Source organism: Aureococcus anophagefferens, assembly GCF_000186865.1.
Source record: "Aureococcus anophagefferens unplaced genomic scaffold AURANscaffold_1, whole genome shotgun sequence".
NCBI lineage: Eukaryota > Pelagophyceae > Pelagomonadales > Pelagomonadaceae > Aureococcus > Aureococcus anophagefferens.
Window position 1 is genome coordinate 948,834 of NW_008705561.1, and position 25,983 is coordinate 974,816.

At 73.8% G+C, this 25,983-nt stretch overlaps 7 protein-coding genes across 7 annotated transcripts; 3 read left to right on the top strand and 4 right to left on the bottom strand.

Annotated features, from left to right (window-relative positions):
* Nucleotides 1-3,167: 3,167 nt before the first annotated feature.
* On the bottom strand, nucleotides 3,168-6,359 carry AURANDRAFT_51957 (hypothetical protein; the record flags this gene model as incomplete). The annotated part of the gene is made up of 1 exon (XM_009034479.1): nucleotides 3,168-6,359. The coding sequence occupies one exon, from the start codon at nucleotides 6,288-6,290 to the stop codon at nucleotides 3,168-3,170; it is 3,123 nt and encodes a 1,040-aa protein (XP_009032727.1).
* Nucleotides 6,360-13,549: 7,190 nt separating this feature from the next.
* AURANDRAFT_18365 (hypothetical protein) lies at nucleotides 13,550-14,968 on the top strand (the record flags this gene model as incomplete). The annotated part of the gene is made up of 1 exon (XM_009034028.1): nucleotides 13,550-14,968. The coding sequence occupies one exon, from the start codon at nucleotides 13,550-13,552 to the stop codon at nucleotides 14,966-14,968; it is 1,419 nt and encodes a 472-aa protein (XP_009032276.1).
* A 6-nt stretch (nucleotides 14,969-14,974) lies between these two features.
* Nucleotides 14,975-15,715, bottom strand: AURANDRAFT_18789 (hypothetical protein; the record flags this gene model as incomplete). Its single annotated transcript, XM_009034478.1, has 1 exon — nucleotides 14,975-15,715. One exon carries the CDS (start codon nucleotides 15,713-15,715, stop codon nucleotides 14,975-14,977), a length of 741 nt encoding a protein of 246 aa, XP_009032726.1.
* A 291-nt stretch (nucleotides 15,716-16,006) lies between these two features.
* AURANDRAFT_60568 (hypothetical protein) lies at nucleotides 16,007-16,954 on the bottom strand (the record flags this gene model as incomplete). The annotated part of the gene is made up of 1 exon (XM_009034477.1): nucleotides 16,007-16,954. The coding sequence occupies one exon, from the start codon at nucleotides 16,952-16,954 to the stop codon at nucleotides 16,007-16,009; it is 948 nt and encodes a 315-aa protein (XP_009032725.1).
* A 1,163-nt stretch (nucleotides 16,955-18,117) lies between these two features.
* Nucleotides 18,118-18,717, bottom strand: AURANDRAFT_60569 (expressed protein; the record flags this gene model as incomplete). The annotated part of the gene is made up of 1 exon (XM_009034476.1): nucleotides 18,118-18,717. The coding sequence occupies one exon, from the start codon at nucleotides 18,715-18,717 to the stop codon at nucleotides 18,118-18,120; it is 600 nt and encodes a 199-aa protein (XP_009032724.1).
* Nucleotides 18,718-19,882: 1,165 nt separating this feature from the next.
* On the top strand, nucleotides 19,883-23,358 carry AURANDRAFT_60570 (hypothetical protein; the record flags this gene model as incomplete). The annotated part of the gene is made up of 4 exons (XM_009034029.1): nucleotides 19,883-19,960; nucleotides 20,060-21,586; nucleotides 22,059-22,946; nucleotides 23,029-23,358. 4 exons carry the CDS (start codon nucleotides 19,883-19,885, stop codon nucleotides 23,356-23,358), a joined length of 2,823 nt encoding a protein of 940 aa, XP_009032277.1.
* A 1,739-nt stretch (nucleotides 23,359-25,097) lies between these two features.
* On the top strand, nucleotides 25,098-25,739 carry AURANDRAFT_18955 (hypothetical protein; the record flags this gene model as incomplete). The annotated part of the gene is made up of 1 exon (XM_009034030.1): nucleotides 25,098-25,739. One exon carries the CDS (start codon nucleotides 25,098-25,100, stop codon nucleotides 25,737-25,739), a length of 642 nt encoding a protein of 213 aa, XP_009032278.1.
* Nucleotides 25,740-25,983: the final 244 nt, after the last annotated feature.

A 25,983-nucleotide genomic window follows, 5' to 3' on the forward strand; every position in this document is an offset into this window, starting at 1 on the left:
CGCCCCGGGACGCGGCCGAGACGCGCCGGAGACGCGGGACGCGGCCGGGACGCGAAAAAAAAGACGCCAGAGACCACCCCAGGACCGAACCCACGACCACGAAAGACGACCCCGGGACCGAAGCCAGACCCGCGGGACGCGAGAGACGCGCGAGAGACGCAGCCCAGACGCGGGACGCCGGCCCAGACGCCGGCCAGACGCCGCCAGACGCGGCCGAGACGCCCCAGACGCGGCCAAGACGCGACTTCCGAGACGCGCCGGAGACGCCGGAGGACCTGGCGGAGACTGCCCGGGGACTTAGCGAAAGACGCCCAGACCGCGCGTTGCCTAGGGGCCCCTAGGGTTCAACCTCGTCAACATGCGGGGGCGAGCCGTCCCACGAGCGCTCCCCAGCGTGCTCAACGATTTTCACTTGCTCGAGCACACACCATGTGGGGGAACCTCTTGCGCCTGTTCGGCGGCGGCAAAAACGCCGTCGATGATGACGAGGGCCTCGCTCGGCGCCTCCACGACAAATGGAACCATCCCGACGACGACGAACAGCTCGCTCGACGCATCCAGGAGCGCGACGACGGCGCGCGCGCGGACGCGCGTCTCGCGCGCAAGATGCAGTCGCGTCCGTCCTGTGGCGGCATTCCCGTCGACGAGTCCGGCCGCCGCCGGTCGGTCGTCGACCTCGCGGAGAGCGACGACGACGGCGCCGCCGACGGCTCGCGCGACGACGCGGCGCTCGCGCGCCGCCTGCAGGCCGAGGCGGACGCCGATGCCCGCCGCCTGCAGGACGACGCGGCCCTGGCCCGCCGGCTCCAGACGACGCGCGCCGGCCCGAGCCCGGCGAAGAAGAAGGCGCGCGGCCCGCTCCGCGAGATCCAGCACCACGCGCCGGCGTCCGCCGCGGACAAGCGGGCCTTCGCCGCGGCGCGCGCGCGCGCCGCGCCGCCGCCGCCGCGGCCGGGCCGGAGCCTCGCGCACCTGCTCCTCGGCGGCGACGCGCCGCGGCGCGAGGTCGTCGGCGGCGTCGAGGGCCCCTTCCGCGGGGCCGCCGCCGCCGCCGCGCCGCCGCGCGGCGCGGCGTCGTCGCGCGTCGGGCCGCGCGAGCTCGCGGACTTCGCGCGCGACGGCTATGTGGTCCTCGCTCGCGTCGTGCCGTCGGCGGCCGCGGCCGCCGCCGGCGCGCTCGTCCGGTCCCGGGCGGTTCCCGGCGCCGCGACGGGTCCGGACACGAAGCTCACGAACGTCGCGGGCCTCGAGGCCGACCCGCGCGTGCTCGCGCTCTACGGCTTCCAGCTCCGCGGCGCCGTCGCCGCGCTCCTCGGCGACCACACGGCGCCGCGGAAGGCGCAGGTCGCCGTGCGCTTCCCCGACGGCTCGGGCCGGCCGCCGCGGCCCGTCGGCGGCCGCCGCTGGCACGTCGACGGCTTCCGCAAGGGCGAGCACAGCGCCTTCGACCTGCTCGTCGGCGTCTGCCTCTCGGACGTCGCGGACCTCGACGCGGGCAACCTCGCGGTGCATCCGGGCGCGCACGCGACGCTCGCGGGCGCCGTCCGCCGCGCGGCGCGCGCGGGCAAGGTCCGCGACCTCCACTACGACAAGGAGGATCTGGGGGAGCCCACGCAGCTCCGCCTGCGCGCCGGCGACGTCGTCCTCGCGCACCAGAAGCTCCCCCACCTCGGCGTCCCGAACCACTCCGCGGCGCCGCGCCTGATGGTCTACTTCCGCCTCATGAACAAGCGCGCCGTGCCCTACGACCTCCGCCACGCGGCCAACTCCCCGCTCCTCGACGACGTCCTCCTGCCCTTCGCGGCCGCCGCGCGCGCGCGCCCCGCCGCCGGCCGCCGCCTCGGCGCGCTCTAGATAGATATCTAACTTGAAGGCGCGCGGTCGGGGAAAGCCCGGGATTCTTACTCGAAGTCGAGCCGCAGCGCGGGCGGTATGCGGTCCGGGTCGTCGTGGAGGACCGCGTCGGCGACGGCCCGGCCGAGCTGGGCGTGGCGGAGGAGGCCGCGCGCGCCGAGCGCGCCGGCGACCCAGAGCCCCGGCTCGCGCCGGCCGGCGACGGGGAGGCGGCCCCGGTGCGTCCGGGGCCCGTTGAGGCGCACGCCCGCCGTCGCGCCGAGGAGGGGCGCGCCCGGCGGGAGCAGCGCCGCCGCGGCGCCCGCGAGGCCGCCGGCGACGAGGTCCTCCGCGGCGCCCGGCTCCGCGAAGGCCCGGGCGACGTCGTCGCCGTCGCGGACGTGGTCGTGCGTGGCGCCGAGGACCGCATCGCCGCCGCGGCCCGGGCAGAGGTAGGTGCCCTGGAGCAGCGCGGCGCGGCCGGCGCCGCCGACGACGACGGACTCGCCGCGCGTGAGCGTCAGGCCCGCGCGCTCCGGGAAGAGGTCGCCCCGGCGCGCGGCGAAGGCCTCGGCGCCGCCGGCGACGACGACGGCGTCGTGGGCCGACAGGAGCGCCCGCGGGTCCGCGACGTCGCCGGCGACGCGCGCGAAGGCGCCGCCGCCCGGCGCCGCCGCGAGCTCCGCGAGCGCGGCGAGGTACGCCTTCGGGTCGACGACTTTCCCGCCGACGTACTGCGCGCCGCCGAGGGACCGCGGCCGCCCCGCGGCTTCGGCGAAGGCGCCGGCGTCGAGCCACTCGAGCCAGGGCGATGCCGCCGCGGCGCGCCGGAGCTTCTCCGCGTCCGCGGCGTCCGCCGCGGGCCGGAGGACGACGTCCGTCGCGACGACGTTTTCGCCGGCGGCGGCCTCGGCGGCGGCGACGAGCGCGTCCGCCTCGTGCAGGGCCGCCTCGCCCTCCCAGGCGAGCTTGAGGGATGGCGTCAGCGGGTGGAGCAGGCCGCCGGCGACGGCCGACGCCGTGCGGCTGAAGCCCAGCGCCGGCGACGACCCGCCGTCGTAGACCGTCACGGCGCAGGCGTTGCGCCGCAGGAATGCCGACACGGCCATGCCGCAGAGGCCGCCGCCGACGACGCCCACGGAGAGCGGAGCCATCGCGCAGCGCCTCACTGCAAAGCGGTGCCTTCCATCGTCTGAGCTTTCGCCACTTCAACTTGAAGTTCAAGTCACTACTCCGGCCCTCTTCTTATCTTGCGGGCCGCGCGCTTGGGCGCGGCCCGGCCGGGCGCTCGCTCCCGCGGCAGCACAGCGCGGGGGAGGCGCGGCGGCTCGCGCCTAGGCGAGCTTGGCGCGGATGGCGTCGCACGTGGCCTTGGCGTCGCCGAGGAGCATGGCGTTGTTGGGCTTGTAGAAGACCGGGTTGTCCGCGCCGGCGTAGCCGACGCCCATGGAGCGCTTCATGACGATGGACTGCTTCGCCTTCCAGACCTCGATGACGGGCATGCCCGCGATGAGGGAGTTGGGGTCCTCGAGCGCGGCGCTGTTGACGGTGTCGTTCGCGCCGATGACCATGGCGACGTCGCACTCCGGGAAGTCGTCGTTGATGTCCTCCATCTCCTCGACGATCTCGTAGTCGACGCCCGCCTCGGCGAGGAGCACGTTGAGCTGGCCGGGCATGCGGCCCGCGACGGGGTGGATGGCGAAGCGCGTGCGGATGCCCGCGTCGCCGAGCGCCTTGGCGATGTCCGCGACGGCGTACTGCGCCTTGGCGACGGCGAGGCCGTAGCCGGGCACGATGATGACGTCGGACGCGTCCTTGAGCATGGCGACGCACTGGTCGACGTCGATCTCCGTGTGCTCGCCCGTGATCTCCATGGCCGGGCCCTTGGCCGCCTCGCCAAAGCCGCCGAGGATCACGGAGCCGATGTCGCGGTTCATGGCCTCGCACATGATGTGCGTGAGGATCGCGCCGCTCGAGCCGATGAGCGCGCCGACGATGGTCAGGAGCGGGTTGTCGAGCATGAAGCCCTCGGCGCAGAGCGCCCAGCCGCTGTAGGAGTTGAGCACCGTGATGACGACGGGCATGTCCGCGCCGCCGATCGACGCCGTCATGTGGAGGCCCAAAGCGCCCGAGAGGCCCGTCGCCGCGCCGAGGCACGCCAGGCCCGTCGCCGGCGACGGGTTCGCCATGAAGAGCGCGCCCGCGCCCAGCGACGCGGCGCCCATGGCCATGTTGATCTGGTCGCGGTTCGGCAGCTGGAGCGCCGCCGACCCCAAATTGCCGTTGAGCTTGCCGAAGGCGACGACGGAGCCCGTCGCCGTGATGCCGCCGATCCACGTCGCGAGGTAGAGCGACGCGTTCGTGACGCCGTCGATGGCCATGCCCGACGGCGGGCAGTGCTCCGCGAGGTGCATGTACTCGCCGACGGCCGTCGCCGCCGCCGCGATGCCGACGAGGGAGTGGAACGCGGCGACGGTCTGGGGCAGCGACGTCGGCCCGACGTTCGACGCGATGACGTAGCCCGCGCCGCCGCCGACGCCCAGGAGCCCCGCGATCTGCAGCGCCGTGCCCGGGTCCGGGTGAAGCGTCCCGAGCGTCGCGCCCATGCCCAGGGCGACGCCCGCCTGGCCCAGCGCGTTGCCCGCGCGCGCCGTGTTCTGGTCGCTCAGCCCCGCGATGCCGCCGATGCAGCACAGGCCGCTCATGAGCGACACGACGGGCGCGAGGTCGCCGAGGCCGGCCATGCCCGCGACGCCGTAGGCGCCCAGCGACCCGACGACGGGGATCGCGTAGAGCTCGTAGTGCTCGTCGGGGTCGTCGGGCCGCTTGAAGAGGTCCAGCATCTTCTTCGTCACGAGGAAGCCGCCGACGATGTTCACCGTGGAGATGCCCACGGCCGTCGCGCCGAGCACCTGCGCGCCCGTCGACGGCACGACGCCGCCGCCGACGAGCGTGAGGCCGCCGACGGCCGTCATGCCGCTGATGGCGTTCGTCACGGCCATGAGGGGCGAGTGGAGCGCCGGCGCGACGCCGAAGACCGTGTAGTAGCCGATGATCGTCGACAGCGAGAACGTCGCGAGGATCGGCGGCGCGATGCCGCCGCCGAGCGCGAGCATGGCGGCCGCGCCGCCGGACGTGCGCAGCGCCGACTGCATGTAGACGTCGTAGGGCTGCGGCGGCGGCGGCGGCGGCGGCGCCTCCTCGACGTCGGCCTCCGCGGCCGCGGCCGCGACGACGGGCGGCGCGGGCGGCGGCGGCGGCCACGTCAAGGACCCCTGGTCCAGGACGAGCATGCCGCGCACGGCCTCGTCCTCGTAGTCCACGGCGAACTCGTCCTTGACCTTGGTCGTGAAGGGGCCGATGCTCAGCATGAACTTCGTGATGTTGTTCGCGTAGAGGTCCGACGACGTCCGCGCGAGGCGGCTCGGCAGGTCCGTGTAGCCCAGGCACGTGACGCCGTTGGGCGTGACGATCCTGGCGTCCTTGACGGTCGTCGCGACGTTGCCGCCCGCCTCCGCGGCGAGGTCCACGGTCACGGAGCCCGCGCCCATCGCCGCGACCATGTCCTCCGTGATCATCACGGGCGCCTTGCGCCCGGGGATGAGGGCCGTCGTGATCACGATGTCGACCTCGGCGCACTGCTTCGCGAGCATGGCCGCGGCGGCCGCGTGCCACTCGGCGCTCATCTCTTTGGCGTAGCCGCCCGCGCCGGAGCCGTCCTCCTCGAAGTCGACCTTGAGGAACGTCGCGCCCATGGCCTCGATCTGCTCCGCCGCCGCCGCGCGGACGTCGAAGCCGCGGACGACGGCGCCCATGTTCTTCGCGGCCTGGATCGCCGCGAGGCCCGCGACGCCGCCGCCGAGCACGAGGACCTTCGCCGGCGGCACCTTGCCCGCGGCCGTCATCTGGCCCGCGAAGAAGCGGCCGAACTCGTTGGACGCCTCGACGACGGCGCGGTAGCCGCTGATGTTCGCCTGGCTCGACAGGGCGTCGTAGGTCTGGCCGCGCGACAGCGTCCGGGGGATGCAGTCCATCGCGAAGACCGTCGACTTCTTCGCCGCGAGCGACTCGACGAGCGCCTCGTTCTGGCCCGGGTAGACGAAGGACACCAAGGTCTTGCCGTCGCCGAGCTGCGCGACCTCGCCGGCGCTCGGGGGCCGCAGCTTGAGCACGACGTCCGACCCGAGCGCGGCGCCCGCGTCGACGATCGTCGCGCCCGCCGCGGCGTAGTCCGCGTCGGCGTAGGTCGCGAGGGCGCCGGCGCCGCTCTCGACGCGCACGTCGCCGAAGCCCGCCTTCTTCATCAGCGCCACCGTCGCCGGCGACGCCGCGACGCGCTTCTCGAGGTCCGTCGTCTCCTTGGGAATCCCGACGCTCAGCGTCTCATACTTGACCCCGCTGAAGCGCCGCGCCGTGACGCGCGCCGCCGCGGACCGCACCCATTGGACGCGGAGCATGATGCTCCCCCGGGGGCCCGGGTGGCCGCTGTGGCCTCAACGCGACCAAGATCGAGCGTCACAGGCCGCGACGTCTCAGAGTTTCCGGCGCGGCTTCAACGACATCACTCATGATGTGCTGAAGCCGACGCCACGATGCATGCACGAGCGAGAGCAAAGCCAGGTGCAAGCCTCTGGGCCTGTCCTTGGAAAAGTCCCCGACCCCGAACATGCGCGAACTACCCGCCCGGCTCGGCCCCGGCGTCGTCGTCGCGCCCGCCCGCGAGCTCGGCGAGGAGGCGCGCGGCCCGGCCGTCGCCCGCGGCGGCGCCGCGCTTGAGCCAGGCGAGGCCCGCGGCCGGGTCGGCGGCGTAGCCCGCGAGGGGCTCCCGCGTCGTCGGCGACCGCGCGTAGATGCCGTATTCGCCGAGGAGCGCCATGGCCTCGGCCTCGCCGGCGTCCGCGGCCTCGACGAGCCACGCCGCGCCGGCCGCCGCGTCGGGCGCGACGCCGTGGAGGCCCTCGACGAGGCAGCGGCCCCAGTCGCGCTTCGCGCAGACGCTGCCCTCCTTGGCGGCCTGCTCGAGCATGGACGCGGCCCTGGCGTCGTCGCGCGCGGCGCCCTTGCGGCCCGTCGCGTGATCGAGGGCGACGTCGTACATGGCCGCCGCGAGGCGCTGGCTCAGGGAGAGCTTGCCCGACCCGCAGGACGGACACGCGCTCGACGCGCCGCAGCTCGCGCAGGCGTAGGTGTTGCAGCATTCGTAAAACTGGGCCAGCGCCGACGACTTGCGCTTGCACGCCGGGCACGTCTGCTCGACGAGCCGCAGCGACTTGAGCTGCGCGTCGAGGGCGACGACGTCCGGCGCCTCGAAGAGGTCGATGGCGTCTTCGAAGGACGCCATGGTGCCAACCGCGACGATAGCGCGGCGGGGCAGCCCCGAATTAAACAGCAAACCGGACTTCAACAACTTTACTTCCGTGGCTATGGAGCCTCGTTGAGAGAGCCCCAGCCGCCATCGCTGCTGCCCGGATCGCACTCCCATGGGCTTCCGCGACTTCGTGCAGGCGCGCAAGGCGCGGGAGACGGCGGAGATCTCCGAAAAGGCGAGCCGGATGGGCTGCGCGCTCGGCGCGTCCTGCGCGAGCGACGACGTCGGCGCCGCCGACTTCGCCGACGGCGGGTCGCGCCTCGCCCGCAACTTCGACGTCGAGCGCGGCCGCCTCGCGGGGCGCTGCTACTGGCGCGTCGTCTTCAAGCCGCGCGTCGCGATCCGCGAGGAGCCGTCCGTCGACGCGCCGCTCGTCGGAGGCGCGGACTTCGGCGCGCTCGTCGCGAGCCGCGACGCCGCCGCGGCGACGACGCGCCGCGGCCGGAAGCTCAAGGGCACCTGGATCAAGGCCGCGGACAGCCGGGGCTGGATCTGCTGCGACCCGACGGGCACCAAGGTCGCGCACCTCGGGACGCTGCTCGAGCGCGCGCCGCCGGGCGCGGCGCCCGCGGCGACGGCGTCGAGCGCGGTCGACGTGTCCGCGCCGGCGCCCTTCGCCGGCGCCGGCGTCGTCGTCACGCGGACGCGGGAGCGCTACGCGTGGCGCGGCGGCGACGCGCCGCGCGTCAAGGCCGGCTTCCGCGCGGTAAACGAGGACGGCCGCGTCGCCGTCGGCGAGTCGCGCTGCGTCGTCGTCGTCCTCGCGGGGCCCGGCGCCGCCGAGGACCTCGCGGTGTCCCTCGTGGCCGCGTGCGAGAACGTCGCGGCGTGCCTCCTCCGCGCGGCGGGACCGCGCGCGCGCGCGCCGTCCCCGGGCGCGTGGCGACCGGTCGTCGACGTGATCGCGGACCACGTCGTCGCCGCACTGCCGGAGCCCGGCGACCTCTGGCGCGAGGCGACGGCGCGCGGCTGGCGGGACCCGGCGCACGTCGTCTTCGCGGCCGCGGAGCCTGCCTACGCCGCGGCCGCGCTGGACGCGGCCGCGGACTACGCGTCGGGGGCCGCCGCCGTCGGCGTCGGCTGCTGGTTCGCCCGGGGCCTGCCCGGGGCGGACGACGGCGCCTTCGCCGCGGCCGTCGCCCGCGCGCGGGCCGTGGCCGAGGACCCGAGCGCGGCGCCGCTCCGGTGCCTCGCGCGCGGCGGCGGCGGCGTCGCGGGCGTGCCCACGGCGACGACGGACTTTGGCGCGGCGTCGCGGCGCCGCGCCGCGGGCCTCGAGGAATTATGGGTCACGGCGCGCTGGCTCTTCCTCCGGGGCCCGCGACGCGCGCCGCCGCCGCTCCGCGTGTCGCTCGCGCAGGTCGTCAACCGCCACGGCGACGGGACCAGGCTCCGGGGTGCCGGCGACGAGCCCGACGGCGTCGCGCCGCCGCCGCCGCTCCAGCTGCGCCTCGACGAGCTCGAGGCGTCGGTCCGCGAGGCGAAGGCGCGCGGGTCGGCGCTCCACCTCTTCCCCGAGTGCTTCCTCCCGGGCTACGGCTACGTCCACCAGGCGCCCGACCAGCTCGCGCGGCTCGCGCGATCCCGCCAATGGCTCGAGGCCCGCGTCGGCGCCATCGCGCGGCGCCACGGCGTCGACGTCGCCGTGGGCTACGCGGAGCGCTCCTCCGACGGCGCGCTCCACAACGCCGCCGCGGTCGTCTCCGGCGACACCGGCCGCGTCGTGCTGCACCACCGGAAGCGGCGGTTGGTGGGAGGCGAGCACAAGTGCTTCGCCGCGGCGCCCGAGGCGCCCGCGGCCGGCGAGCCGCGGTGGCGGGCGCGGCTCCGGCGCGAGTCCGCGCGCCGCGCGGAGAAGGCCAGGGAGAAGAAGCGCGAGCGCGAGGCCGCGGCGGACCCGGACCTGCCGCCGCCGCCGCCGCCGAGCGGCGAGGCGGAGGAGGAGGAGGGCGAGGACCTGCGGCCGCTCCACGCGTCCGCGGCGTCGGGCGAAGAGCTCGAGCTCGCGCGAATCCGCGGCTACGCCGCGGGCCTCGTCATCTGCGCGGACGCGGAGGAGGACGACTTCGCCGCGGACCTCGCGGCCCGCGGCGCCACGCTCCTCATCGTCCTCGCGGCCGCCGCGTCGACGGACCCGGACTGGGAGCCGAAAATTGGGAAACGGTCCGCGGCGAGCCACGCGCCGGCGATCTCGCACTGGCTCAACGCGACGACGGCCGCGGTGCGCCACGGCCTCTTCGTCGCCTACTGCAACCTCGCCGCGCCGGAGTACGGCGGCTCCCGCGTCGTCGCGCCCGACGGCCGCGACGCCGCGGGCCCGCCGCTCCCGCCGCGCCGCGGCGCCGCGGACCTCCGGTCCCGCTGGGGCGGCGCCTACGACGACGGCGCCCACGACGCCCGCGACGACGACGGCGCCAGCGACGACGACGGACGCCCGGGCGACGACGCCATCACTCGGGCGACACTCGTCGGCGACGTCGGCTTCTCGCTGCGCCACCAGCTCGACTGGCGCCGCAGCAACCGCGTCGCCTGGCACATGCACCGCTCGAACCACGACTCCGACGAGGAGGGCGGGGACTAGGGTAGGCCGTTTACCAGTAGCCCCCGCGCGCGCGGCCGCGGCCGCCCCGCCGCGACCGGTTCGCGGGCCGTTTCTTCGCGCGGCGCGTGCCGCCGCCGCCCGCCGCCGCCTGCTGGCGCTTGGGCTCCTTGGGCTCGGGCAGCGCCGTCACGGCGCACATGGTCTCGAGGCAGTGGCGCAGGTCGCCGTCGTCCGGGCTCGCGAGGTCGCCCTTGAGCAGGCCCGAGACGCGGGCGTCGATCTTCTCGCGGAGGTGCAGCGCCAGGTCCGCGGCGTTTCGGGGCTCCGTGCCGCACTTGAGCCAGCCGTCGAGGAGGAGCGTGCCGTTGTCGAGCTCGAGCTTGTTGCCGCTGAGGAGGAAGGGCGCGAGCGGCGGCACGGGCGTGCAGTCGCGGACGTAGACCTTGGTCGTGCGGACGCGCTCGTGGAAGACGGCGAAGGGCGACACCCAGGAGGCGCCGCCGAGGCGCGCGGCGACGGACGACGGGTGGACGTGGGCGACCTGGGGCTCGGCCTTGTCGCCGTCCGGGTCGCGCACGAGCAGCTTGATGTTCTCCGCCGCGCACGGCAGCTTCGTCTTCTTCGAGATGGGCTTGGACACGTAGGCGAGCTGGGGGAAGAGCGCCGCGGCGAGGAGGGCCGCCAGCAGCGCATCGCTCGGCGGCGCCGCCGCCGACGGCCGCGCGCGCGCGCCGTCCAAAGCGAGCTGCACGCCGTCGCTGTCGCCGTGGCGCCGGCCGAGCATCTCGACGTCGCGCGCCCTCAAGCCCGGGCCGGCGACGAGACCCGCGAAGTGGAGCGCCTCGAGCAGCTGCCGCTTCAGCGCGCCGATGGCCTGGAGCGTCTTGATGGACAGGAAGCGGTCCCGCGCGAAGTCGAACTTCCGCGGGCCGAGCGAGTCGAACGTCTTGTACGCGTTCCGCACGCACAGCAGGTCGCTCGCCTCGCAGCCGTCCTGCGTGTTCGCGTGGCGCGGCACGAAGCCGCGCTTCGACGCGTCGGCCTCCTCGCGGCGCTCCATGGGCGACAGGAACGGCGACCGGTTGCCGAGCGCGGCCGCGATCGTCAACGCGTCGTCGAGGCACCCGTCGAAGCACGCCGCGAGCACGACGAGCTTCCCGAGGCGCGCGTCCACGGGCAGGCGCGCGAGGAGCGCGCCGAGCTCCGTGAGCTGCTCGTCGTCGTCCGCGGCCTCGCGCGCCGTCAGCGCGCCGATGGCGACGAGCCCCGACGCCGCGCGCGCGACCGCCGCGGGCTCCGGCGGCTCCGGCAGCGCCGCGCAGGCCTCCGCCGCCGTCCGCCCGGGCACGACGCCCTCCGGTAAGGCCTTGAGCCGCAGCACGAGCTGCTCGAGGGCCACGCGGCGCACCTCGGGCTCCGCGTGCGCCTCGAGCGGCGCGTCGCGCGGGAACAGGTGCACGGCCAGGCCCGGCCGCACGCGGCCCGCGCGGCCCCGGCGCTGCTTCGCCGACGCCGCGGACACGTAGACGTCGTCGAGCGACGCCATGTGGCGCGTCGCGTCGTAGCGCTCCTCCTTGACGCGGCCCGCGTCGACGACGAACGCGACGTCCGGGATCGTGATCGACGTCTCGGCGACGTTCGTCGCGACGACGACCTTTGTGGTGCCCGGCGGCGGGCTCTCGAAGACGCGGCGCTGCTCGTCGGGCGGCAGCGCGCCGTGGAGCGGCAGGAGCCACCGCGGGTCGAAGCGGCCGGACGCGCGCAGCGCCGTGAGCACGTCCTCGATTTCCTTGACGCCGACGACGAAGACGAGCACGGCGAGCCCGCCGCCGCCCGGCGCCGGCGCGTCGCGGGACGCGTCGCCGAGGCTCGCGCGCGCGTCCGCGACGGCCGCGTCGACGTCGCCGCCGCAGCGCACCGCGAACCAGTCCACGAGCTCGCAGACGAGGTCGACGTTGAGGCACGCCTCGTCGGCGTCCTCGAGCGCGCGGAGCACCGACGGCGGCCAGTTGCCGAAGCGCCGCGCGAGCTCGCGGGGGTCCCTGGGGACCACGGACAGGGGCATGCGGCCGCCGTCGCGCGACATGTCCGCCAGGCGCTTCGCGCGCCGCTCCGACGCCTGCGAGCTCCGGTGCCAGTCCGCGCCGCCGCGGACGACGTGGCGCGTCAGCGCCAGGGCGTGCTCGAGGAAGAGGGGCTCCACGGGGAACGCGCGGCCGGGGAACTTCACCGTGACGCAGCCCCGGCCAAAGTAGCCGCGGACCGCCTCCCCGGGCATCGTCGCCGACATGAGCAGAATCTTCAGCGGCGGCTCGCCCCGGGCGTTGCGCAGGCGCACGAGCTCCCGCAGCGCCAGGAGCAGGAAGTCGGCCTCGAGGGTCCGCTCGTGGACCTCGTCGACGACGACGTGCGTCACGCCCGCGAGGCCGTCCTCCTGGAGCCGCCGGAGGCAGACGCCCGTCGTGTTGAAGAGCAGCGCCGTGCGCTCGCAGGCGCGCGCCTCGCCGCGGATGGCGTAGCCCACGACCTCGCCGACGGTCTCGCCGCGCTCCGCGGCGATGCGGTCCGCGACGCCGATGGCCGCGATGCGCCGCGGCTGCGTCACGAGGACGTTCGCGACGACGCCCCGCGCCGCGGCGTCCTCGAGGATGTACTGGGGCACCTGCGTCGACTTGCCGCTGCCCGTCTCGCCCTCGACGAGGAGGCACGGCGCCTCGGGCGTCAGCGCGGCCGCGGCGTCCAACAGCCGCTGGCGGTACTCGAAGACGGGCAGCGACCGCCGCGTCGCGCCGTGGGGGTCGCCGCGGGGCGGCGCCGGCGGGAGCGTGAGGATGGACGACGCGCGGCCGCCGCGGCGGCCGTTCCGGGCGCCCGGGCCGTCGCCGTCGCCGTCCGAGTCGCCGTCGACGTCCTCGACGAGCGCGTTCAATCTGCTCCGCACGGACGCGGCCGCGGCCGCGCCGACGCCGACGACCTGCAGGGGCGGCGCCCAGGGCCCGCCGCCGCGGTCGTAGAGCGCCGCGCCGCCGGGGAAGACGCCCACGGGCGCCGCCGCGCTCTTCGTCGGCTCGACGTACGCGTCGGGGTCGTAGCCGACCGCGGCGGCGGCCGCGCGGAGCCGCGGGTCGCAGAGCCGCGGGATGCCCCCGGCCTCGTTGGGCGCGAGACCGGCGAAGCCCGCGCGCCCGCGGTTCCGCTTGCGGTGGGCCTTGCCCTCGATGTGCTGCGCGAAGGCCTTCTCGCTCGAACTGTCGACGCCGCACGCCGCGCAGCGCAGGTAGTTGGCCTGCTCGTGGCCCCCGGCGCGCGTCGTCGAGAAGGCGCTCGGCGCCGGCGCCGCGGGCCGCCGCGTGAACGCCGCGAGCGACGACAGGAAGGAGCCCGCGACCGGCGCGCACGCCGCGGGCCGCGTCGGCGGCGGCGCGTACGCCGCCGCGGCGGGCAGCGGCGCGGGCGCGGCCCGGCGGGACCGCTTCGCGCCGCGCGACGACGACCGCGAGCGGGACCGCGACCGCGACCGCGACCGCGACGACGACCGCGACCGCGACCGGCGGCGGCGCTTCTTGCTGTGCTTCTTGCTGCTGCGCTTGCGGTCGCGCCGGTCCAGCTCCTTGCGCTCCTTTTTCAAGCGCTTGCGCTCCTTTTCCACGTCGCGGAAGCTGTCGCCGCCGCCGCTGGGGCCGTAGTGACTGTCGCGGCCCATCGCTGCGTGCGCGAGGGACGATGACGACAACGTTCGCCGAATCGAGTTTTGCCGCCTGTCCCGCACCTCGAGCCCTCGCCTCCCCGACGACGCCTCACCCACCATGCCCGGCGACACCCCCGCTTCGACGCGGACGGAGTCCGACTCCTTCGGGTCCCTGGAGGTCCCGTGCGACGCCCTCTACGGCGCCCAGACGGCGCGGAGCCTCCTCAACTTCGACATCGGCGGCGAGCGCGCCGTCATGCCGCGGCCGCTCATCCGCGCCTTCGGCGTCGTCAAGAAGTGCTGCGCGACCTACCACGGCCAGTCCGGCGCCCTGGCCTGGGACGTCGCGCGGGCCATCGCGGCCGCGGCCGACGAGGTGTCGCGCGGCGACCTCGACGGCCACTTCCCGCTCGTCGTCTACCAGACGGGGTCGGGCACGCAGACGAACATGAACGTCAACGAGGTCGTCGCGAACCGGGCCATCCAGCTCCTCGGCGGCGTCGTCGGGTCGAAGGACCCCGTGCACCCGAACGACCACGTGAACATGGGCCAGAGCTCGAACGACGCGTTTCCGACGGCGATGCACGTCGCCGCGGTGCTCGAGCTCGAGGCGCGGCTCCTGCCCGCGCTCGACGCGCTCGGCGGCGCGCTCGAGGCCAAGGCGCATGCCTTCGCCAAGATCATCAAGATCGGCCGCACGCACTGCATGGACGCGACGCCGCTCACGCTCGGCCAGGAATTCTGCGGCTACGCCGCGCAGGTCAACCTCGGCGCGGCGCGCGTCCGCGGCGCCCTGCCGCGGCTCCGGAAGCTCGCGCTGGGCGGCACGGCCGTCGGCACGGGCCTGAACACGACGCGGGGCTTCGACGTCGCCGTCGCGAAGCTCATCGCCGCGGAGACGGGCTCGTCGTTCGAGACGGCCGAGAACAAGTTCGAGGCGCTCGCGGCCCACGACGCCGTCGTCGAGGCCCACGGCTCGCTGAACACGGTCGCCTGCTCCCTGAACAAGATCGCCAACGACCTGCGGCTCCTGGGCTCCGGGCCCCGCTGCGGCTTCGGCGAGCTCTCGCTGCCCGCGAACGAGCCCGGGTCGTCGATCATGCCCGGCAAGGTGAACCCGACGCAGTGCGAGGCCGTGAGCATGGTCGCGGCGCGCGTCTTCGGCAACCAGACGACCGTGACCTTCGGCGGCGCCACGGGCCACTTCGAATTGAACGTCTTCAAGCCCGTCATGATCGCCGCGTTCCTCGAGTCGGCGCGGCTCCTCGCGGACGCGTGCGACTCCTTCCGGAAGAACTGCGTCGTCGGCGTCGTGGCCAACGAGACGCGCATCGCGGCGCTCATGTCGTCGAGCCTCATGCTCGTCACGGCGCTGAACCCGCACATCGGCTACGACAACGCGGCCAGGGTCGCGAAGAAGGCGCACGCGGACGGCACGTCGCTCGTCGAAGCCGGGGAGGCCCTCGGCCTCTTCACGGCGGCCCAGTTCGGCGCCTGGGTCCAGCCCGCGGCCATGATCGCCCCGCGCGCGAAATGAATTAAATTAGAGCGGCCGCATGCCCGCGAGGAGGCGCATCTGCTCCCAGGCGAAGTAGTGGACGAGCGCGTAGGGCCCGAAGCGCGCCCACTGCGCGGAGAAGCCGCGGAAGAGGCCGCCGGGCCCCCGCGTGGCCACGATGTGGCCCAGGGCGTGGCCGAGGTGGCGGAAGGTGCCCGGCTCGCTCGCCATCCAGAGCACGCGCGCGTTCGTCGCCGGCGACGTCGCCACCGTGATCGCGAGGCCCGCGGCGACGGCCGCGGCGCCCTGGAGCGCGTAGCGCTCCGACGGCACGTCGTCGCGGAGGCCGCAGCGCCGCCGGAGCTCCTCCTTGACCTGGTCGTAGCAGGCCATCTTCGTCGCGCCGAGGCAGCACGCGCGGAGCACCGTCGCCGACACGCCGCGGTAGAAGTTCAGGGGCCAGGGCCGCGCGGGGCCGCCGGCGACGGCGCGCGCCTGGGCCGCGAGGGACTCCGGTGGGCCCGTGACGGCCATGGCGCGGATCTTGAGCAGGTCCGTCGGCGACGCGACCGCGGACGCGAACGCGCCGGCGCCGAGGCCCGCGAGGACTTTTTTGTGGAACGGCGCGGTCCGCGGGTCCTCGGCGCCGAGCGCCTTTTTGAGCGGCTCGTAGAGGCCGAAGCGCAGGCTCGTGTAGCTCAGCTCCCGCAGCCCGGCGGCGGCGAAGCCCCGGTAGAGCGACGCGACGCCCTCGGCGCCGACGATGGCCCGCGCCGTCGCCACCATGTGCAGCGGCTTGGACGCGAGCTGCTGCCGCACCATCGTCGTCTCGATGCCGTGCACCGTGCCCTGCGCGACGAAGCCCGCGAGGCCCGCGAGGCCCAGCTGCCACGCGAGGCTGTCCTCGCGGCCGCCCATCGTCTCGGTGACGAGGCCCCAGGGCTGCTTTCAAGTAAACATGGTTGATTGAAGTACAAGGCTCGATATGAACCTAGTGTAGCTCGGCCAGCCGGGACGAGGCTATGAATTATGAGAGAACCAAGAAGAACACAGCACGAAAGATCGCCCGGAGCCGGACTACCCGTAGATGTAGTCCACGAGGACGCGCTTCTGGACCCGGTAGGGCGCCGGCGCGTGCTCGAAGGTCGGGTTCGTGTCCACGCCGAGGACCGTGATCTCGCAGGGCGCGTCGTAGTCGTTGTGCTCCGGGCCGTAGTTGAAGCCCGGCCGGACCCAGCGGATCTCGCCCCGGCCGACCGCGCGGTCGGTGCAGTCCGTGCCGCAGTCGCCCACAAAGTACATGCGCCCGTACAAAATCCAGTAGATCGCGCCCGTCGGGTGGTAGTGGAACGGGATGGAGCAGTTCGCCGACCAGCGCACGCGGAGCACGGGCGGCGAGTCGCCGACGCCGTCGAAGAACTTGTTCCAGACGCCGCCGTTGGCCAGGCACTCGGCGCTGTGGTTCGACGGGTTCTGCTGCCACGCGACGTCGGCGCCGCGGTAGCCGCGGAGCTTGGGGGAGCTCGCGTTGCCATAGGTCTCCACGCTCGGGTTCGTGGCGACGCGCGCCGCGGGCGAGAAGAGGTCCGCCGGCTCGAGGCGCGGCCCTCCGGACACGGCGCTGATGACGGCGCCGCCGGCGGAGTAGATGGGCCCGTGGGCCATGCCGGCGCCGGCCCAGAGCACGTCGCCGGTCTCGTAGGTCGGCCCGCCGGCCTCGAAGGTGACGTTCCCCGCGGTGACGCACCAGTGCATCGGCACGTCGAAGGCGAACCTGCCGTCGCCGCCCCGCCGCGAGCCCAGCGTCGCGCCCGCGGCGAGTTTGAAGCGGACGGCGTTCGGGGCCGCCAAGACGACGTCGTAGACCCCGTGGGTGCCCTGCCAGATGCGGCCCTCGACGCCGTCGGGCAGCCCGGGCACCGGCTGCCCGTCCTGCGTGGTGTAGTAGCGCCAGTCGATGCCGCTGCCCAGCTGGGCCGTCGCCGTCGCGACGAAGAGGAGGCAGACGGTCCTCTTCATCATCATGACGGCGTCGCGCGCTCGTGGAGCCCGAGTACGACGAACGGCGACAGAACGCGGCCGCGGTCGTGTCAATTCTCTTCGATGGCCCGCGATCCCGGGCGTCCAATCGGGGCCCGGGGCAGCAGCATGTTGGGTGCGCTGTGCACAGTGCTGTGCAACATCGGCAAGCGTGACGGGCCGTGGAGCTTCGACGCCTTCGCGCCGCTGCGAATCCCACGCGTGGACGGGCCGTGGAGCTTCGACGCCTTCGCGCCGCTGCGAGACCCACGCGTGCGCGCGCGAAGTCGGCTTTACGAACGCCGGAAGGTCGCGGCCGCCGCTCCGCCCGAGTTTCACGAGCCATGCGCCTCGCCTGGGCTCTCCTCTGCGCCGCCGGCGCCGCGCAAGGGACGACCTGCGCGCCGCCGTCGGCCGGCGTCTGCCACGAGAACGGCTACCCGCTGCCCGGCGTCAACGTCGACGACGACTGCTGCGCGGCGGCGGCCGGGGCGTCCTGCGCGCCGGGCTACAAATACAGCCGGGGCGCGGTCTGCGACCGCTGGGACGGCGGCGAGTCCTACGCGGTCTGCTGCGAGCCCTGCGCGGCGGGCGACGACTGCGACCCCGGGCCCGGCGCGACGTGCGCGCGGCCCGACGAGGCCGTGTGCATGGAGCGCGGCTACCCCCGCATCGGCGACAACGTCGACGCCGACTGCTGCGCGCTCGAGGGCAAGGGCTGGTGCGCCGAGGGCTACGGCTACACGCAGGGCGACGCGTGCTACAAGACCGACGACTGGACGGCGGTGTCGACGTGCTGCCAGCCCTGCGACAACACGACGGGCTACTGCGAGGACGGGCCGGGCAACGACCGGCCGCCGCCGACCTGGCGCAAGGTCCTGATCTTCCTCACGGTCGTGCTGCTCCTCTGCGGCGGCGCCGTCGGCGGCGTCGTCGCCGCGATCTGCTGCTGCTGCAAGACGCGCTGGACGCGGCGCGCCGAGGCCGGCCTCGGCGCGCCGCGGCAGCCGTCGTCGCCGGGCTACGTGCCCGTGGAGATGGCCACGGGCGTCGTCATCGGCGCGGACCCGGACGCGGGCCTCGAGATGAACGACCTCCCCGGCGTCACCAACCCGTTCCACGGCGACGTCGCCGGGATCTGAATTTTTTTTGTTAAACGAGTACGCCGCTTACTTGTCGAAGAGCCGGTAGAAGTCGCACGCGTCGATGACGCCGCGCGGCAGGTCCGCGGCGTTCTTCGCCGTCGCCGTGAGCGTGATGGCCCAGTACTGGCCCTGGTCGCCGCTGTGCACCGTGAAGAGGTCCACGCTCGTCGTCGGGCCCAGCGAGCTCTCGACGACGTAGCCGCGCCGGCTCCCGAAGTCGCGGAGCGTCGTCTTCGCGACGGACGCCTTCGGGTCCACGGTCATCTCGACGACCTCGTCGGCGGAGATGGCGCGCTCGAGGTTGTTGTAGATGTCGTTCGACGGCACCATGCGCGCCGCGACGGCGACGGACGCGGACCCGTCGCTCGCGCCGCACGTCGTCACGCGCCGGCCCGTGATCAAGCTCTCGAACGCGCCCGTGCCCTTGCAGCTCCAGCCCGACGGGTAGGGGAAGCGCAGCGCCAGCGTGCCGTCGTCGAACTGGGACAGCGCCGCGTCGGCGGCGACGGCCGCCGGCGGTGTTGCGAGCGCTGCGAGCGCCGCTGGTGTGTGTAAGACCTTCCTCCGGCTCACGTCGAGCGCGTCGGCGCAGAGCGCTGCTGCGCAGAGGGTGAGCGCGAGCATTGGCCGCTCGGCTGCTATCTCGCGCAGATACTTTTTAGCTGGTCGTGCAGAGCATGAAGCAGCCCGGTTGCCGCTTCGCGTCGATAATTTCGTCTGAGACGCCAAAAGGCCAGGGGGCGGCATGGCAGCCCCCGTGGGGTCCAGGAACCCTCTGAGCGGTGGAAAAATTACGCGTTTCGGCACCGGATCCGGTGTCTCGTGCCGCGCCACCGATTTTTTCCACGGGAGAGCTTGCTGCTGGGCCGCGTTCGAGAGGAGCTGACGGGCGCGGGCGGGGACGCACCGCCCGAGTATGGTCGAGACAGAGTCTTTCGGCTGGACCTAAAGGCGGTTCCGGCCTCGGAACCGGTGCCCCGAGGGGCGCCAAGCTTTAGGTCCAGCGATCTCGTCCTTGTTTTGACGGTAACGGGAGCCGCCGCGGGCCGCGACGGCGCCCGAGCCCGACCAGACGAGCTCGACCATTTCGAGCCCCGCGACCTAACCCTTGCACCGAGGCGATGCGTGGGTGACGATGAACGATCTCTGGTGCTGCGAGGGCTCAAATCTAGCTCGAAGGGGTCGGGGAAGCCGAACGCGCCCCATCCCAGCCCATAAAACCTCTCGTTCGCGTCGCCCCGCAATCGGCTCGATGTCGAGTTTTCGCCGTTGCCTCGTCCGTACGCGCGCGGTCAACAAAGCCACTGGGATCGTGGTACGTCGTTGCATTATGGCTGGGCTGTGGGTCTGAGAAGCTGATGGATTCTCCATCGCACGCTCGAAAACGTGCTCGACGTTTCGAGCGAGTGCAACCGGTAAACATGGGCTCAGACGTATCTGCGCGCGATAGCTGCTGGAGCGCTCCCGCCCGCGCCGTGCAGCGAGGCGAGGGGCTGCCTCAGCTGCAGACGCACAGTGCATGTCGAGTGCCGGGTCGAAGCTGCAGGCCATCGTTCGCGCGATGGCAAACCTGATGGGTTTGAGCATCTTCGAGCTCTACGGCGGCAGCGCATAGATCTACTGCTCGTTCGCCCGGGGCGCGTCGCAATGGTCATGTGCCCCTCGCTGTGCCCCTCGCGTGCAACGCCGCCGTCGTGCCGCACGGCCGCGGCGGGGCTGCCTGTGGAGTTTGTAGAGATCACAGTCTCCGTTGGTCGACTGCTACCTCGACGCGCTCAAATTGTGCGCGATGCTCGCCGCCGCGCCCGTGCGGCTCTGGCTCTTCGACAAGTCGGCGGTGCCCACGCGCTGCTACGGCGAGCTCGCGGTCGCCGGCGCGCCACACTACGTCGTAGTCGACGCGCCGCTCTTCTTCGCCGACGTGATCTCATGCATTGACAAAAATTTCAGCTCCTTGGCCGCTGAGGCGTACCGGCCGGGCAACGGCACGGGAGTATTCTCCTCCCACTGCGACTACGTCAAGGTGGTCCTGAACGGGTCCGGCTACTCGTACGGCGGGGCCTCGGCCGCGGGCCTCCGCGTCTTCGACGCGGCGTTCGGGCCGCTCGCGGCGAATCTCAAGAAGAAGAACCTCACGATCCCGCAGTGCACGCTCGGGATCAACGGCGACGGGCGCCAGTTCCAGTTCCACGTCGACGACATCACGTCGGCGGCGCGCTGCGTCTTCGCGTGCGGCCCCGGCGCCAAGGCGCTGGCCCAGCGGCTGTCCCGATTCCACGGCGGCGTCGTCCGCACGATCCTCGTCGACGAGGGCGCCGTGCTCATCATGCCCTCCTACGTCATGACCAAGAACCCCGGCAACGTCGACGGCCACTTCGCCCAGGCCTACGACGGCGACGTCGCGGCGTCGGACTACATCATGCATTCGAAGCTCCCCGACGAGTTCGTCGCGTCCCTCCTCGGCGTCGACGGCCCCTGTTCGAACACGGGGGTCTTCGACGTCGCGGACGCGAGCGGCGCCAAGGCCTACGACCAGGTCGCCGGCGAGATCGCCTGCTCCCTCCTCGAGGTCGAGGCGGAGCTCGCCGCGGCGCCCCGCTTCGACGCGCGCGGCGCGCCGTCGGCCGAGGCGCTGCCGTCGCCGGCCGCGCCCGAGGCGCGGCGCTTCGAGGACTGGCTCGCCCTCATGCCAAGTGCGAAGGACATGGAGGCGAAGATCGCGGCCAAGCTCGCGGACCGGGCCGCCGAGAAAGCGGAGCGCGACGCGGAGCGGGCCGCAAAGCTCGCGGCCAAGCTCGCGGACCGGGCCGCCGAGAAAGCGGCGCGCGACGCGGAGTGGGCCGCAAAGCTCGCGGACCGGGCCGCCGAGAAAGCGGCGCGCGACGCGGACCGGGCCGCCAAGCTCGCGATGTGGGCCACGGAGCGGCTCGCGATGTGGGCCGCGGAGGACGCGGCGCACGCGGCGGCGGCCGACCGCGCGACCAAGGACGCGATGTGGGTCGCGGAGAAAGCGGCGCGCGACGCGGCGGAGAAAGCGAAGCGCGACGCGGCGCGCCCCGCGGAGCAGGCCGCCGCGAAGTGGGCCGCCGCGCGCGTCGCGAGGCTGATCGACGGCTCCGCGGAGCCGGCCGCCGCGCCCGTCGCGGAGCCGGCCGTCGGCCTCCCGCGGCCCTACGTCGACCGCCGCACCGCGCCGTGGCGCGCCGCGCCGCGCCGCGCGGAGCCGGCCGCCGCGCCCGTCGCGGAGCCGGCCGTCGGCCTCCCGCGGCCCTACGTCGACCGCCGCACCGCGCCGTGGCGCGCCGCGCCGCGCCGCGCGGAGCCGGCCGCCGCGCCCGTCGCGGAGCCGGCCGTCGGCCTCCCACGGCCCTACGTCGCCGCGCCCGTCGCGGAGCCGGCCGTCGGCCTCCCGCGGCCCTACGTCGCCGCGCCGCGGCGCGCCGCGCCCGTCGACCTCCCGCGGCCCTACGTCGCCGCGCCGCGGCGCGCCGCCGTCCGCTTCGATGGCAGCGAGGAGTCGGCCGCGCAAGTCCTCGCGGACTGCAACGCCACCCGGGCTTCGCGCGCGGCCGCGACGACCAAGGCGCGCCGCGCCGCGAGTGCAGTGCCCCAGTCCTCCGAGGACCTCTTCGCGCCCGGCGGCATCTTCTACGCCGGCCCGTAGGCCTCCCCGTAACCGAACTCCCAAACATTCGACATTCTAGGGCAACGTTGCCCTTTCGCGCCTTTGCCTTGAACTCTTTCTGGTCCGACGTCGTAGTACAACCGAGGTGGTCCGCGCAGATGGCTCACCAGCCCGGCTCGTGCCGGGCAAGTCTTGCACCATAACCGGTTGCAAGCGCCTCCTTGCTTGCTAAGTTGCATAACAAAGCAAAAAAACCGCTGCGAACGCAGCCAGCGGCGGCGTTCGAACGTCCACCGGCGGATTCGTTGGCGACGGCGCCGCGATGAACCCGAACGCGCAGGACTTTTGCCCGCGCGCGACGACGACGCCGCGCACGACACCGGCGGTGCCCATCGACGGCGTGTCGCGGTCGACGTGGCGGCAGCGGCGCCAGAGCGAGCGCGACAGCGAGCGGAACGGCGAGGCGGCGGGCGAGGTCTGCCGGTTCTTCCGCATGGGCCGGTGCAAGCACGGCGCGAACTGCAAGTACGTGCACGCGACGTCGCGGGCGCGCACGAGCCGGCCGCGGCGGGGCCAGGCCGGCGAGGCCTTCCGGCGCGCGGAGTCGATCATGGGCACGCCGCAGCTCGTGACGAATCGCGAGGACCTCGTCGCCGCGCTGCGGGCCGCGGGCGGCGACGCGTTCCGCGTCAAGGTCCACGTGACGGGCTGCGACTGCCACCGCGCCGCGGCCTTTGGCGAGGTCGCGCCGGGCCTCCTGGCCATCCCCGACAGCCGCGGGACGCGGACCGCGCTCCACGTCGCGGGCGGCGGCGGCCGCGAGGCGCTCGAGGCGACGCTCGCGGCGTCGCTCTTCCCGGACCCGCCCATCGACGACGTCGTGCTCAAGGCCAACTGCGCGCGCTGCGTGCTGGATTTGGAGCCCAACGGCACCGTCGCCGTCGTCGGCGACCGGAGGGACCTCGCGACGCACGTCGCGGCGTACCGCGCGGCCGTCGCCGACTCGACGTCGCTCCACGGCGACGCGGCCCACGCCGTCGCCGTCGCGCCCATCTCGCTGCTGCGCGCGGCCTTCCAGGCGCCCTCGCGCCAGTCCGCCGCGGCCGCGCGGCAGCTCGGCCTCCAGCTCGAGCCCTACGGCCTGCCCGCCAAGGCCGCGCCGCCCAAGGCCGACCACCACCTCCTCACCTTCCTCAACTGCCCCCAGGTCGCCGACACCGACGTCTTCGTCATCGCCTACGACGCGCGTCCTCGCCGCGTCGCTTCCTTTTTCGCGCGCCGCGCTTCGATTCGTCGCTTCCCCGCCGCAGGACGCGTCGCACTGGATCCTCGAGCTCCCGGGCGGGAAGCGGAACCTCGGCGAGACGGCCTGGGCCGCGGCGCGGCGCGAGACGTCCGAGGAGGCGCTGCTCTGGCTCGACGACGCGGAGCCCGCGGTCTCCTACGACCTCTCGACGATGCGGTGCTTCGTCGTCGCCGCGACCGCGCCGTTGCGGCAGCCGCCCGACGCGCTCGCCCGCATCGCGTCGGCGCTCGAGGTCGCGGGCCTCGCCGACGACCCGCCGCCGCCGCCGGGGCCGCCGCCGCCGCCGCCGAGGCCGCCGCCCGCGGCGCCGCCGCCGCCGAGGCCGCCCGGCTGACGCGGCGACGTCGCCGGCCCGTCGAGTCGGCCGCCCGACTCGCCTAACCTAGGACTGCACTGCGCTCGTTTGTATGGGGGTGCGCCGCTCGTAGCGCGTCGTGCCCGGTATCGACGTGCAAGGCGGCGAAAAATATTGCGACTCGCCGCATGGCTTCTTCAAGGAATATTTGGCTCAAATCAGTGCAAAAACCCAACCCTGTCAGGGAAACGATTTTGTGATGAACTCTAGCTCTCACCTTGCTGTGATGATGACAAGGAGAGCATGGTCGTCGTCGACGCGACCTACGCGAGCCACACGCTCCCTCTGCTGCGCAGCGTCTGCGCCGAGCTCGGCCTGCGGCTCGTCGAAGGTGACGACAGCGACGACGACGCGACGACCGTTTTCTGGCATTCGCTGAGCAATGCCCCCTACAAGGCGCGCCGCGCCGCACTGCGCGACGGCCAGTGGGTGAGCAAGCTCTGGGGCGCGCGGCGCGCGTCGACGAAGGCCGCCGTCGCCGACGCCTGCGGGAGCGCCGCGGGCCACCCGGCGACCTGGGTCCTGCCGCGCGACGCGCCGCGCCTCGCGGCCGAAGCGTCCTCCGGGTGGCTCATCGTCAAGCCGGCCGACGGCGCCAAGGGCACGGGCATCTGGCTCGCCCGCGACGCCGCCGAGGTGCTCGAAACCATGGACGACACACCGCGCGTCTGCCAGCGCTACGTGGCGGACCCGCTCCTCGACGGCGCCGGCCGCAAGTTCGACCTGAGGTTGTACGTTCTGTTGATGGAAGCCGGCGGCGACCGGCGCGCCTACCTCTGCCGCGACGGCCTCGTGCGGTCCTGCGCGCGGCCCTACGCCCCGCCCGACGCGTCGAATCGCGACGAGCGCACGATCCACCTCTGCAACACGGCCGTCAATTCCAACGCGTGCAAGCGGGGCCTCGCGGAGTCCGTCGCGGACGGCGGCGACCTCCGCCGGCCGGCGCTCGCGGCCTGCGCCGCCGAGGCCGCCGCGGCGCTCTGGGCGTCGCTCGACGGCGAGCGGCGGCGGCGGCCGGCGCGGCCCGGGAAAAACGAGTTCCAGCTCTTCGGCTTCGACGTCCTCCTCGACGCCGCCGGCGCGGCCCACCTGCTTGAAATCAACTGCAACCCGTCCATGCGCGTCGACGACGACCCCCAGGCGCCCTTCTCGCCGGATCGGCGCACCGTGTCGCCCCTCGACGAGCGCGTGAAGCGAAAAGTCCTCGGCGGCGCGCTCTCGCTCGTCCTCGGCCTCGGCGCGGACCACGCGGCCTGGTGGGACGAGCTGCCCCCGGCGCCGCGCGCGTCGTTCTTCGAGTGAGGTGTGGGTTCCTGTTCTTTTTTTTTTTTTTCTCGGCTTGTGCAAAGGGGGTTCGGCCGGCGCGTCGTCCATGTGGCGGCGTGGCATGAGCCCTCGAACGGCAACGACGGCATGTGCCGCCGGATCGAGCTCCTTGAAGTCGAAGTGCGTGAAGCATGCTCTGGGCTTGCAGCATGTGCAAGCTCTGGCTTGCCGTGGCGCTGGCCGCGTCGGCCCAGGGCAAGACCGTCGCCCCGCGCGCCGTCACGCTGAACAACCGCGAGAAGCTGCTGGCCGGCGGCAGCGCGCGCTTCGGCGCCCAGCTGGTCATGTACCCCGCCGACGCGCTGCGGACGCTGGCGCAGACGCGCAAGGGCGCCAAGACGCTGAGCGAACTGGGCGCGCGGACGCTCGTGAGCGGCTGCGCGACGACGAGCATGTTCGCCTTCTTCGTCGGCGGCCTCCAGTTCTCCATCTTCGGCGCGCTGCGGCCGGTCGCGCCCGCGATCGTCGCGTCGGCGTGCGCGAGCCTCGGGAGCAGCGTCGCGGGCATCCCCCAGGAGGTCATCAAGCAGCGGCTCGTGACGGGCATCTACCCGAACTTCGCCACGGCCGTGGGCCGCATCGCGCGGACCGAGGGCCCGCTCGGCTTCTACAGCGGCTGGCGGCCGACGGTCGCGCGGAACCTGCCCTTCGTCGTCATCTGCTTCTGCTCCTTCGACGCCCTCAAGCAGCGCGCGCTGCGGGACCGGCCCGAGGGCAGCTCGCTGACGTCGGCGGAGAACTACCTCTACGGCGTGAGCTCCGCGCTCGTGGGGGGCTTGTGCACGCAGCCCATCGACGTCATCAAGACGCGGCTCATGACGCAGGCCGCGGCCGTGGGCGCCGTGCCCTACGCGGGCGTCGTCGACTGCGTGTCGACGATGCTGCGCGAGGAGGGGCCCGGCGTCTTCCTCCGCGGCCTCGCGCCGCGGATGTCTTACATGGGCCCGCTCTGGGCGCTCCAGTTCGGCCTCAACGGCGCGGCGACGGACTTCATCAAGAAGCGCAAGGCGCTCAAGGAGGCGACGTCCAAGTAGGCTCTAAACTTAGTCGTCGTGGTCGCCGGATTTCGCGTGGTGGTCGCGGTGCACGCCCGGCGCCATCTTCCGCTGCGACGGCCGCCGCGAGTTCCGCTTCGGCGAGCGCATCTTCGACGACTTGCGCGAGCCGTCGGTGCCCTGCTTGCCGACCCGGTTCCCGTCCTTCTCCTGGAAGGACGCGCGCGCCTTGTAGTCGAGGGACCCCTCGGCGCGCAGGTCCGCGAGGCTCTTGCCGACGAGC